Here is a 12872-nt window from a genome sequence, read left to right on the forward strand (position 1 = left end):
TTTTACAAAGCATCAGAACATTTTTAAGAAGAGTATTTGATGAGTAAGCACCGGTGACGAACATTCTTTGACTGCTTTGCGTATTCGCGGGTGTCTCTGGTCCCCAACCCCTGCGAATATGGGGGGAATACTGTTCATAACTTTGCCGGAGAAATTGTGTGCCGTTGGGACTATCTAACCTAGCTCTTACGTATTCTTTAAAAGTAGCATTTCAATCATCTTCTGCCTTATTGTAAAAGCATTCCCAGTGGTATTAATTATGGTTATGCCGTTTTTAACCAAAATCAAAGAACCTGTGTTGTTTTCTAGGATGTAGTTTTTGCAGATTGGCCGTAATTCATCAGAAATTTGCCTCTGAATTGTGGGCAAGACCGCTGCCACGGAGTAAGCCTTCCCCCATTTCCCATCACCCCTTTTTTAACACTCTCCCCCGCTAGCTTACAGCTCCTTGGACCCCCATCCTAACATTACAGGTGCAACAAAAAAGGAAAGCAATTTTGGAACTACCGTATTTTCAGGACCATAAGGCGCACCTAAAAGTTTTACATTTTCTCCAAAATGTACGGAGTGCCCTACGGTGTGGTGCGCCTAATGTGTTGTTGCGTGCCTTCGGTGAAGAGGACATAGGAGATGACGCATGACAACGGCAAGGAGGGAAGTGAGGACATGAAAGAAGAAGACCCCCCCCCCCAAATAGTACTAAAGTGCAGGTATGTGCATTATGCAGAACATCGTTTTGGAAACCCTGAAAATGCCACCTGCAAAGAGACACACTTATGAAGCACAGTATAAACTGCAACCTTAGGCACATGGGAATCGAGCAGTTGCGAGAGAATTCAAAATTAATGAATATATAGTTCGCAAGTGGAGGAAGCTAGAAAACGAACTCCGACAAGTCAAGAAGACGCAGCTGAGTTTCTGTGGAAACACGGCGAGGTGGCCCGAGTTAGAAGACCGACTCGAGCGATGGATGAACGATCAGAGAAAAACTGGGAGAAGCGTCTCTACAGTCACCATTCGACTAAAGCCGCACGGCAACGAGACGGACTCTGACAATAACGAAAGGGAACCTGCTGTGTTGGACAGAAATTTAACCCCGCTGTTCATTTAAGATACAGAAGATGAAGACTTTGATGGATTTTGGATTATTGCTGACTGAAAAAAAAAAATAAATCTCAACCAACTCAGTTTTGCTCCAGCTGCCTTTTTTAAAAACACACACTTGCATGCGTGTTTTACCGATATGTGTTAACGTGCCCGCGCCTTAAAACCTGGTGCTCCTACAGAAAAATCACCCATAACTGAAACTGCGCCCTATGATCCAGTGCGCCCTATGGTTGTGAAAATACGATATCCAGCCGTACAGTTTGGAGTCAGATCTCAGCTCGGCCAAGAAAACAAAGTAGTATGTGGATCTTGTCGTCTACAAGTGAATGCATCAAAATAGAGAGGAGCAGGGAGCTAGTGGATTGCCATTGTAGATCCTACGACACTGCTACAAGCTTTTTCAAACTACATTTTTTCTTCTGCTTCTGATTCCCAATGATTTAAATAAAGAAATACTCAGAATTACAATTTTAAATCTAATTTTCTTTAAAGTTGTGCTCATAGATTTACATACACTGGAAGAAACTATGATTTCTTCGTCATTTTTCAAAGAATATGAATGATAACACAAAACCCTTTTTCCACTCATAGTAAGTGTTTGGTTGAAGCTATTTACTGTAAAAAATAATTCTGTTTACCCTTTTTAAGCCACATTCTGCAGCTTTCCCCATGACTAAGGATCCAGAAATGTCAGTGCAGCACTGGATGAAGGATGCAAGGGTTTGTTGGGAGCTCAGAAACTCCAAGACCTTTTGTGGACACACATTGATTACAGGCAAACTTAGCTGTCATTCAAACTCTTTTGTATCAATCTGTCTGCATGTTTTCAGAACAAAATCATTAGGGTATGTAGACTTTTGAACAGAATATTTGGGAAGTTTCTGTTGTCATAATGATTTAAAAAGGGTAAACATATATTTTTTAAATTTTTTACAATAAATGACTTCACCCAACCACCAACTATGAGTGGAAAAAGGTTTTTGTGCTATCATTCATATTTTCCATAATTTCTTCCAGGGTATGTGAGGATGACGGTCTGCATGTCCTCCATCATGAGAAAAATGCCACAAGAACATGAAAAAAAACACACCAAGAACACGATTTTCATTGGACTGGATCTTTAACTTTAACAATTGTAAAAACTTTCATTTGGTTTCATGTTCCAATGTTATGCTTCACATATCCATTTATTGTTATTTTACTATGTAAAAAGTGATATAGAATTAAAGACTACTTGTTTACTTCCAGACACCGTAATGTGGCAAAAATCTAATACTTTTCAATGTTTTGTGTATTATCACTTAGATAACATAAACGAAGGAAACCAAAGTAAAACTTAGTTCATCCTTATTTTTATAACTAAATGCTAAATGTAGGTTTCCATAGTTAAAAACTAAGGGAACTTAAGTCTCAAATAAATTCAAGAGGTTAAGATTCAGGTGGTAGCCATGACAGTGACACCACATCCTTAAAGGTTTACTAGCCTGTGATTTAGCAACAATCTATGTTTTTGGCTTAAAGCACAGCGTTGCGTCTTTATTATACGAACATATAGAGAAACAATTAACATTTGGAACATTTTTGAAGAGCTATTTTTGAAGGACGTGACTGACAGGTTGTACTAACGTCACCTGACAAGTCTAGCAAGAAGCTACACGACTTTTTCTTCTTTTCTTTCTTTTTTTGAGGCAATCGTGTAGCTGTTGGAACTGCTCTTCTTTTTCTTTTTTCTTTACAAAGTACACAAGTCAAATATCTACGAAAGTATTACTAAAGAAAAGTTTCGGATTGACAGCTCAAGTGTAACAAGCTAAAGCTAACTCCATGTCTGAAGTACTGTTTATGTAGCACTTCCAGGAACTAGCCGGATCCAAACGAAAAAAAGCAAGTCCTTCAACACAGATATTATAACCCACAATATATTACAAAATATAACAAAACATTAGCTATTCTTCTATATACGTACCAGCTCATCTTGGGAGTTCTTTTTATTCTTCTATGCCCAGCAGTATTCTTTATTTCCCAGCAAACATACCTTTCGTACTACTCGACGTTCGAGCTTCAAACAGGAAGTGAACCAAAGCGCAGACGTTCACGTTTCCTCTAATAAAAGATTTCTTTTAACATCAGGTTTTCACATATAGGAGTCAAAATCATATATGACAAAAAAATAATGTACATATATAATATCTGAGACAACGTATATATTTATTATTTTTTATTTCTGAATATCTACGTGTGCGCGCGTGAACTTTAGTGCGCGTTTTTGTCAGGACTTTTTAGTAAACTGAAGTCAGGTGATGTTTTTTATTCAAGTACTTACATAGAAATAACAAAACAATTGCATTACAACAAACAGAAGTGTCATGTAAACAGGGGAGCACCTCATCCCCCCAACCACAAGGATATTGTACAACTATTTCTTGTTGCAAAAGGACCTTATTATAAGGTAATAAAAACATGAGATAAACTAAAGACATCCCAAACATTTGAACAAAACCCACTGTTTTTCTTAACAAGAAAAAAAAAGCCAACTAAACAGTTATCCCAATGTATGTTCCATCGTTTTCTGTTTTGCATTGTTGTTATGTTTGTCCTATTTGACCCAAAGTGACTTTTTTCATGCATAATAAAGAAATAAGGACCACCTGCAGAGGGTAGGTAGCACTTTGGGAAATTTCCGTGCACATGCAAACATGAGGGTATATTGTCAGTAAAAGAAAACACAACATAACAAAAAAAAGAAAAGAAAAAAACAAAAAAACAGTGAGTACCGACTCCATTTTAACACCAATGTCACGGCTGAAGACCACAAAATCCCTGAAGCCACCCTGTAGTCCATAAGATGACATGATTTGCTTAAAATATCTACATCGTTATTGATATAAAAGTTTTCTATTTTCCCATTCTTACGGAGGTCAATATTTATTCATTCTCTTATGTAAATCAAAGGGTTAAAAACAAAGGCTGCCCTTAGAAACAAGCAAATATTTACGATTTATTTTTTCTTTCTTTCTGTCTTTTTTTTTTTTTTTTTTTTTTTGCTCCTGTTAGATTTTTCTACATGTATTGTCTGTGATCAGCCAACCCTGCAACCCAGTTTGGCACAAAGGTGGCTGCTGACCCAATGGTGAGAGGATGGGACAAATTCAAAATTTCAAACATTCAGTCTCTTAATCATGACCAAGAAAAAGTGTTTTGTCAAATGTATTTTTATTACATCGAAGAGGTATTGAGTTTAATGGGTATTTATGCATATCTGTGGTATTTGTCAAATATTGCACTGCTGGAAAAATGCTGAATAAAAGAAATAAGATATAGTAGATTGTTTTATATTTACATAATTTACAAAAATTATACAACAAAAATGGTGTCAACAAAAGTCAGGCTAATGACGAAATGTAAGCTTGTAATAACGTGATTTCATTTGGACATTTATCTGGGGAAATAGTGATACAATGTTCTTTTTTTTTTATATGAACTTAGGGCCAGTTGTAAATCAAAAATAATTCTTACTGATAAACAATTGGTTTTCTCCCATTGCTGTGAGAACAGCTTGGGCTAAAACAAATATTAAAATCTTGAAACCAACCACTTTAGAGCTGAAACTCTAGAGTCTGGAAAGACAAAATTTGTTTTGTAGAAGTTGTGCCATGAATGTCAATTTAATCATGAGCATGGAGTAGAAATGTTAAATGTCTGTGAGCACCAATACCATGATACAGATGCCATGTTTTAATGATCCTGGTTCAAGATTACAACGTCAGAGTCAGTGAGACTTTTAAGACCTTTGACGAAAGTGCAAAGAGTTCTGTTCATCTAACCACACAGACTTCGGAAAGACTCTCTGAGGCCACTTTATTTGGAAATTGATTGGGCACTTGTCCGCAACCTTAACTTGTAAAAACAGTTTGTTAGAAGTAGAGGAAAGCATTTCCCCCCTAATTTTTCCATTCTAATTTTCTTTGCATCACTGACTATAAACATTGTGGTTTTTGCAAGTGTCAGTCTAGCACTTTCTTTTATTTTTTATATATTTGCTGAACTTTGTTTTGTTTAAGCTGTGTGCACAAATTCTTTGTGCTGTGAGAGCATGGCTGGTCATCAGAAATGCTCTCAAACAAATTGACATGAAGCACGTTTGCTTGGTTTGGCATGGTCTGAGAAATTATCTCAAGAGTTTTTGTGAACTCAGACGATAAAAAGGTTGTAACTTCTTCAAACGCCATTTCTTGATTAATGAATGCATCCCCGGTGTGGTTACGTTTGACTGTTGTGTGTTTTATGGACCTTCAGGCTAAAGTGCATTCTTCATAGTGTTTCTTCCATTTTTCCCAAGTTTTTTCCTTTGAGACTAATAACTAAAAGCATGCATGAACACAGCATCTTTGTACTTTAGCCCTTGTGCTCTGAAAATGTTCTATTGAGTCCACCCAAAAAAGCAGAATAACAAAAACTTTCATTAAACATATGTTTTTCTATGTTTTAACATTATATTTAAAAAAGTGAAACAATGCATGAAACAAGATCATTGCACTGAACAGTGGAACTTTTTTTCCCCTTCTGCCAGGATGGACTTAATAAGGCAAACTGAACTTCATGAGCAAAAAAATTGGCATTCAAACTTCTTATTTTGCAAAACCGGATGTTCCATAAGTTATAGGGGAGGTTATAAAGTAAGATGGACGTAGAAATAGAAATAAGCAGTGATTTATTTTATAGAAATTCACAAAATGTAAAAAATAATAAATATATAAAAACTCTTGAAATTTATTCAGAGAACACATTACAGCTTTTCTGTGCCAGTTTCCACTCTAAAGCGTGCAGATGGTGCCATTATATCGTTTTTATCCTCTTTTTTTTTCCAATAAAATCCAGAGCATTATATTTGGCAAAACTGCTGTGAAGCAAACCGCTTTATGTAGCCAATGACAACAAAAGAATTGAACTTATACCTTTACATTACGACACACTTTGCACAAACATTCACTCAGTTGAAAGTCTTTGTTTTATGCAGACATTTGTATTTACATTAGTGTGCTTAAAAGAATGCACATACAGTATAATCACAATTTAATACTGAAGTATGGTGCATTTGATATTTGTTTACGAAAGTGAAATTTTCTACTTTAGCTACCTGCTTACATATTTGCATACTGTACAAAAAACAAGATGTTAATTTTCAGTTCAAAATCTCTGCATTAGGAAAGATGTAAACAAAAATTTGGAGATTTTTTTTTGTTTTTAGCATTCTCTGACTATAAAGGTAAATCTTTTGCTGTGCAATGAACCTCTTTCATCCTTTTTTTAATTCAGCTTTATCATTTAGACAGGCTAAAAGTATGTAACCTGGTGTGCTTTAATGAAGTCAGCTCTCGAAATTGGTTTCTTGGCAAACTGGATTCATGAATTGCTCAAAAACATATCATGAGTGCATATTTAAAAAAAAAACGGTGGAGTTCATGAGGAGAAAAAAAAGTATGAAATTCAACACAAAAAATATCTGGAAACATGAAGAAAAAGCTGCCGTGTAAAAAGGCGAAGACGACACCCAAAATGTTTCTCACAGTGACTAGAAATAAATAAGTATTGGCAAAGGGCGTATTGCTGCAGGCATTTTTGAACAGATGACAAGACATTGGTTTGCTTAGCGTGACTTTGTCAGTCATTTTTAACCAGACTAAGCTGGTTGATCTGCTATGAGATGAATGAATCTGATCATTCCGTTTACAACTGTGTTAAACTGATACCAAAATTGGGTTTGGCAAATGTCAGGCACAAATATAAGAACAAGGTTGGCTGCATCATCACAATACATTTGGCACATTCCTTACAAAAAAAAAAATGCTTTAAAAATATATATATATAAACACAACATCTCAACAAAAAAAGACAGTCAAGTGCCACCTCCAAGGTATTTGTGACACTACATCAAAATAACCAACTGGACATTGTAACTGTGCAATAAAATGAATGCATACACTCCAGATGATTAAACGCTGTATCGAGCTCCATCACAAATTTGTCGGTTTCTGCTCCATTATGGAGGCTGGCATGTCTCCAATCTAAAAAAAAAAAACGTACGGCTGAATTTCCATGCGTATTAACCTTAAGATAAACAGTGATCTTTTTTTGACAAAACGTGCTTCAGTGCCCTTCTTTGTGCTGACACCGTGTTACAGTAGCTGAGGCTCTGAACTGCTTAAACAAAAAGAAAAGCAGCCTTCCCTGTCTTACTTAAACTTAGTGCATCCATCTCAAAATAGAGGGAACAGCAAGGAGCAAAGGTGTAAAAGAAAAGAAAAGAGTCACCTATTTATTTCATAGTGGATCTGATCCCTTTTTATCAAGTCTTTCTATGGTGTTTGGCCATAATTTAGTCCAAGTGCACATAGTGACGGTCATGATGATCCCACTGTTGGCCCCCCACAGGAATTAGGGGGTGAGGTGTGACTGCCCGCCACCCCACTGCTCTTTTCTGCCTGTTTCTTGTCCTTCTGTTTCAGATGAACCTTTGCATGTCTCTTTCTCTCATCACTTCTGGCAAACTTGCGTCCACAGAACTCACAGGAGAAGGGTTTCTCACCTGTGTGTGTGCGAATGTGCGTGGTCAGATGGTCGCTCCGGCTGAAGGATCGCATGCATATTCTGCACTGGAAGGGTTTGTGACCCGTGTGGATGCGAAGGTGACGTGTGAGCTCATCAGAACGTGAGAATCTTCTGTCACAGTTCTCTGCGGGACAGGCGTGCGGACGTTCGTGGACTGGAGTTTTGCTGGGGCGGTTGGGGTACTTCCGTGGTCGAATGGGTTTCAGGGTGAGAGTCTGAGGCGGGGGATGGTGTTGAGGTGGGTGCTGCTGTCCCCCCGGGAAGCATGGGTGCATCTGTTGCTTGTCCTTGAACGCTCTGATTGTCTCCAGGGGTGTAATAGGTGGAGGGTTCACTCTGATGGGATCCATAGTCTGGAAGGGCTTGTGCTCCATCACACCGACCTCCCCTTGATGATGAAAAAGGTTGTAGTCGGGAATCATTGAGAAAAGGCTGCCATCCATGGAGGCTTTGGGCGTAGAATGATAGTCATTGCCAGGGTAGGCTAAAGCCGTGCTTGAGACAGGGCTGTGATGAAAGGAGCCCTGATCTTGGTAGAGGTCACTGCAGGTGGAGTAAGGAGGCAGGGGTGGACCATACACCTGCTCCATGTCTGCCGCCTGTCCTCCCATGCTGGCTCCAGAGGACGATGTCTGTGTGGTTACGTTGCCCGGTGATGGAGAGACACCCAGGATCCCTGCACTCACGAGGCTGATGATGTTGTTGTCAGGACACCAGCCTGAACCGCCAATCCCACCCGAAGGAGGTGTGTCAAAGGCAAACTTCCCCAGATATGTGACGGTCTGCCCGCTGCGGCTGGACTGGAAGCTGGATCCATACTGAATCTCTGAGGTCGCCTTCTCACTCCCCATGCCCAGATCCATGATGTTATCTACATAAAAGCACAGAAGAGAACAGAATGAATCATTAAGCTCATTTTTACAACATGAAAATAAAATGCAACCAAATGAGAGACTGAGAAAATACTAATTTAGCACAAACTGTAAAGAAAAAAGGTCCAGAAAATGTTTTTTATCATTCAAAATGAACAATAATTGACAATAAATGATAAGTCTAAAATTCAAATGTCCTTAAAATCTTTAAAATATATAATAAAACAGATTTTTTTAAGAGTCTCATACAGTTCATGGGGAAGCGTGAACGCTACCAGACCTAGAAGTTAAGTGACTGACTTCTGCATCTGAGACAGTGGTGTGTGTCTCTCTCTTTTTAGAGATCCCACAGGCTCTCATAAATCAAGACCTAAACACCCCCTTTGATCCAGTCATTGTGTCCCTCAGAAGGACAGCCAAACTGAATGGCAACGTTTGACGTCTCAAAAGCAGGGAGGGTAAGAAGGCAGACGACTCACACGCAGTATCGCACACAAGAACTCAAGACGTATTTGCAACAGAATAGTGGGCTGTTTCCACATGATTTAATTCTACTTATTTTACCTCTTAACACATTAGAGCACACTTTTTGGCTTATTATCAAAAGAAGAGAAATACCCCCTCAGATATTAATATCGTATAAAAATGTTATTCTGGACAATAAAAAAGAGTGCTTATTTGAAAAATAATATTAATGTTTAAAGAACTGAAGCATTTTCTACCTGCTGCATCTGTGGACTCCCAAAAATTGTGTAGCATATTTCTGGCAAAGCCAAATGTCATTTAATTAAAAAAAATATAGATATTACAATTTGACATGTATTAATCAGAGAAAAACTTGTGGCTTTTTGGATGAGAAGGTGGGAGGTGAGACAAAGGAAGAAAAAGAAACATTTATCAGCGTTATTCCCCTAGTAATTCTGAGGAATGAGATTTTAAAATAGAAGTGGAAGCAGTTCGAAAACAACACATTTATAAATTTAGTCCTGCCACTTCTGCTTCATTTGGTAAATTCTGGCAGCAAATTTCCCATTTTTATTTCTTAAAAATTAAGGAAGATTTGGGCAGCAAATGAGTTTTTTTATTTATGGAGTGGGTTAATTTAAGGAGGCTGGAAACACAGAAAAACAGTAAAAACATTATTTTTTATTCAGGTTTCACTTTAACATATTTTGTATAACATGTTTTATGTAAATAACAACTAGAATATCGACAAATTCATAGTATTGGTATTTTAAATGATACTCTAAAAGAAGTACTTGTGACACATGTTGCGTAGATCATTGAGGCGCGCACCTTTGTGGTTCATCCATAGGGGGGAAAACTCCAGCTAAATTTGAGTTTGATTTTAATTTTTACCAAAGGAAATCAAATCGGGACATTTGCAGAATTTTTTGGATGTTTTTTTGTGATCAGGTTTACCAACTTAACTGGTAAAGCTGAAAACGAATAATTTATTGTACATTTGCCGCAAAAATATTCAGGTGCGTCCCTTTAATAAACCTGAGCTTCAATATGAATATATATTCCTGGCCTTTAAATATATTGAATAACTGCTTGACGGGCCTGTCCGTTTCACACGTGCTCTTAAAAAAAAACAACGTCACATACGCCTACTAAAAGCCTTTCGGTCTTATAGCTGAGAATGAAAGTCATTGTTTAATTTTCCTTTACGAGATGAAATCAAATCAGAGACACTGTAACGAGACCACAGCGTGTTTCTGCTGTCCTGATATCAGTCAGGAGACGCGCGCGATACAAATGCGTAAAAGTGTCTTGTCACAAGCTTTTTAAAGGTTTCCTCGAACGAACGCATGAGAGCTTAGACGAATTATGTTCTCAAGTAACATCATTTATAACTTCCACATGCAAAGACATGGAGCAGGGAATAGGTTTGGAAATGAATGAGTTGACTTTTTCCACATTCATTGTGTTTTAAAAATGATCTCTCCGCAGCGAATGCTTAACAAAAACGAATACAAAAATCTTGATTTATAAAACAAACTTTTGCTATTTTCAATTCTGATAATATTTGGGGTGAGTCTTTCCAATTGACAACAATAAATTCGTGTGGCTAAAAGAAAGAAGCTGCGGGGATTTGTCTCTGCGCGCATCAGCCCGCGCGCAAACAGGTGCCTCAAGCCCGGAGACAACTGTTGCCGCACGCATGTCTCAGTTAGGAGCGCGCTCAGAAAAATAAAAAAAAGACACAAAAACAGTCAAAGATGAAGATCTTACCTGTGTTCATCTGTGAATAATGGTTTATAGACTCCGTATTGGTGAAAATATTCATAGACGTCGGGATGTCCTCTTCTGGGTAGAGACTGTCAGGGATCGTGTTTATTAAACTGCTCATGGTAAGAGGGATCTTGTCCGCTAGTTTCCCTGTCATAGCAGTTATGGTCAGTCCGTCATTTAGGAAGGACAGCGCGCGGGTATCCAAGCCACGCAAAAAAAGCCCGGGTTTTTCTTGGGGAGCACAAAACAGGTGTTGCTCAGACGTGATGATGAACAGCAGAGAGGAGCGGGGACGGATCCTGTTGCTGTAGCTTTCCAAGTATCCCGCGGAGGACGAGAGGTGCCGGCTGTCTCCCCCCGCGTGCTCACTCAGGCTTTGCTTGTTTTGATTCGGACCACAGTGGAAGCTGGCGGACTGCTTGTGGGAGAGTTGGAAGAATCAATGGACGTGGTGCTGTTGGTTGAACAGGAGCTGCTCAACTTGTTCTATTGAAAGCTGGTTAGGGGACTCCAGTCTGCCCGTGTTAAATAGGGGGGTGGAACATTTCAGTGACGTAGATGACCATATATGGACATGGGCGCGCGGCGCAAGGCTCTCCGCTTCAGTCAGTGGAAACTGTAGTGGAGGTAAAAGACTCCAGCTGAGAGATAGCAGCGAAGTTTACTTAAAATCAAGATACACAATTCTCGGGATCCTAATCTTTTCCCACCCTTGTGAAAGCCTCTGACAGATTTTGCAGCTTTTATCTTCATCACTAAGTCCTTGTGATGCACTGGCAGGCACACAGCGAGCTGTGCGCGCCCGACTAAAACAAAGAGCGTGTTGTGGCTGTAAAGGCTGGTGCAAAACACGTTTCTGTGATAAGTAAGGGGATCTGTTGTTCTCTGCTGATCACCCTGTGTTTTGCTCTCATTTGTTTTCTGCTCTATGGGTATTTATTTCAGAAAGCTGAGTCAGAACTTGAGATGTCTGCGGCGCTCCAAAAACTTTTCCTGCGCGTGAGCTTGCTGACACTTTGTCCCACATTGCAGAAGAGCGCCTCTAAACTCCCTTTCATGCAGCAACAGTGCCAAACAAAAGCAGCTGGAGACGGAGATAATCGTTTGTAAATATCACAAGGCTTTGCACCGGCTTGCTTTGACTTAGAACCCAAGTGAGAGGTTGAGTGGAAACTCCTAATAAGGCAGTGTCCGGCTCCACCCCTTCGTGTCTTTATTTGGAAGTCGCGTTTCCGATGTGAACTGGTAGTGGAAAAGTGATCGGAAGCCGCAGACGTTTACAAAGATGACGCGTCATGGTTTAAATTTTACCAACTTGGCAACTTGTAAAAAAGAATAGTTGCCCTCTTATGTTTAGAACCAAAATGCCCCTTTTCTGTTTTCTCACACCGGTGTCTTATTTACTTCCTTCCAACCATAGAAGTCACTTGTAAGTGGATAAAAAAAGCTGCAGTTGAAAATTTTTTTCCAACCTGTCTTGAGTCATACTTTCAGCCGTGACAGAACCTTTTAATAAACAGCTTTCTAAATCTGTATACAGACCCAGAGAAACTAATAAAAAAAGAAGCCATTGCTCAAAAGCCAAAGAGCATGGCTAATGAGTGGGAGAACCAGTCTGAATCACACTATGTGTTTGGGGGCTAACACAAATAAAGCAGCCCGTGATATTGCATGTCTGTTGCCTGTTGCTGCAGGCAGATTGTCCATTGCTTTTTTTCCCAACCACCTCCCAGCAAATCAGAGATTACGCTAAGATTGTGTTATTTAGGAGTTTTTAAAGACCCAAAAATGTCACCTATGTCGTATACATTTAGTTGGCCAGTTTTAATTTTTATGTCTTACGTATAATATAGGTAGTAGCCTTTGCTGTACAAAAGTACATTAAAAACTAGATGCTATGAGCCATTAAAATCACACACAACCCATCAGTGACCTCACACTCTTCTAGCTTTAACAGAACACAAAGTAATAATGTTAAAGTCCCTCTCCAATCATCTTTTGAACAACTAGGAAAACATTCCCAGTGGACTTTTAATCATTATTGTT

The 12872-nt window shown here is 38.9% G+C and overlaps 2 protein-coding genes across 3 annotated transcripts in view; both read right to left on the bottom strand.

Annotated features, from left to right (window-relative positions):
* The window catches only part of bin3 (bridging integrator 3), a 33177-nt gene extending 29970 nt beyond the window's left edge, over positions 1–3207 (bottom strand). Inside the window, exon 1 of the mRNA XM_004072478.5 lies at positions 3074–3207. Coding sequence (XP_004072526.1) covers positions 3074–3081 — 8 coding nt within the window. The 5' untranslated portion in view covers positions 3082–3207. The remainder of the gene's footprint in view (positions 1–3073) is intronic.
* Positions 3208–4303: 1096 nt separating this feature from the next.
* Positions 4304–10980, bottom strand: egr3 (early growth response 3). Of its 2 annotated transcripts, none has more exons than XM_078952088.1 (2): positions 8838–8895; positions 4304–8587 (listed from the first exon to the last, which is right to left on the bottom strand). In XM_078952088.1, exons 1-2 carry the CDS (start codon positions 8842–8844, stop codon positions 7509–7511), a joined length of 1086 nt encoding a protein of 361 aa, XP_078808214.1. In that variant the 5' UTR covers positions 8845–8895; the 3' UTR covers positions 4304–7508.
* Between the last annotated feature and the right edge of the window lie 1892 nt (positions 10981–12872).

Source organism: Oryzias latipes, chromosome 9 (assembly GCF_053564925.1).
Source record: "Oryzias latipes strain Hd-rR chromosome 9, Olatipes_Hd-rR_3.1".
NCBI classification, from domain to species: domain Eukaryota; kingdom Metazoa; phylum Chordata; class Actinopteri; order Beloniformes; family Adrianichthyidae; genus Oryzias; species Oryzias latipes.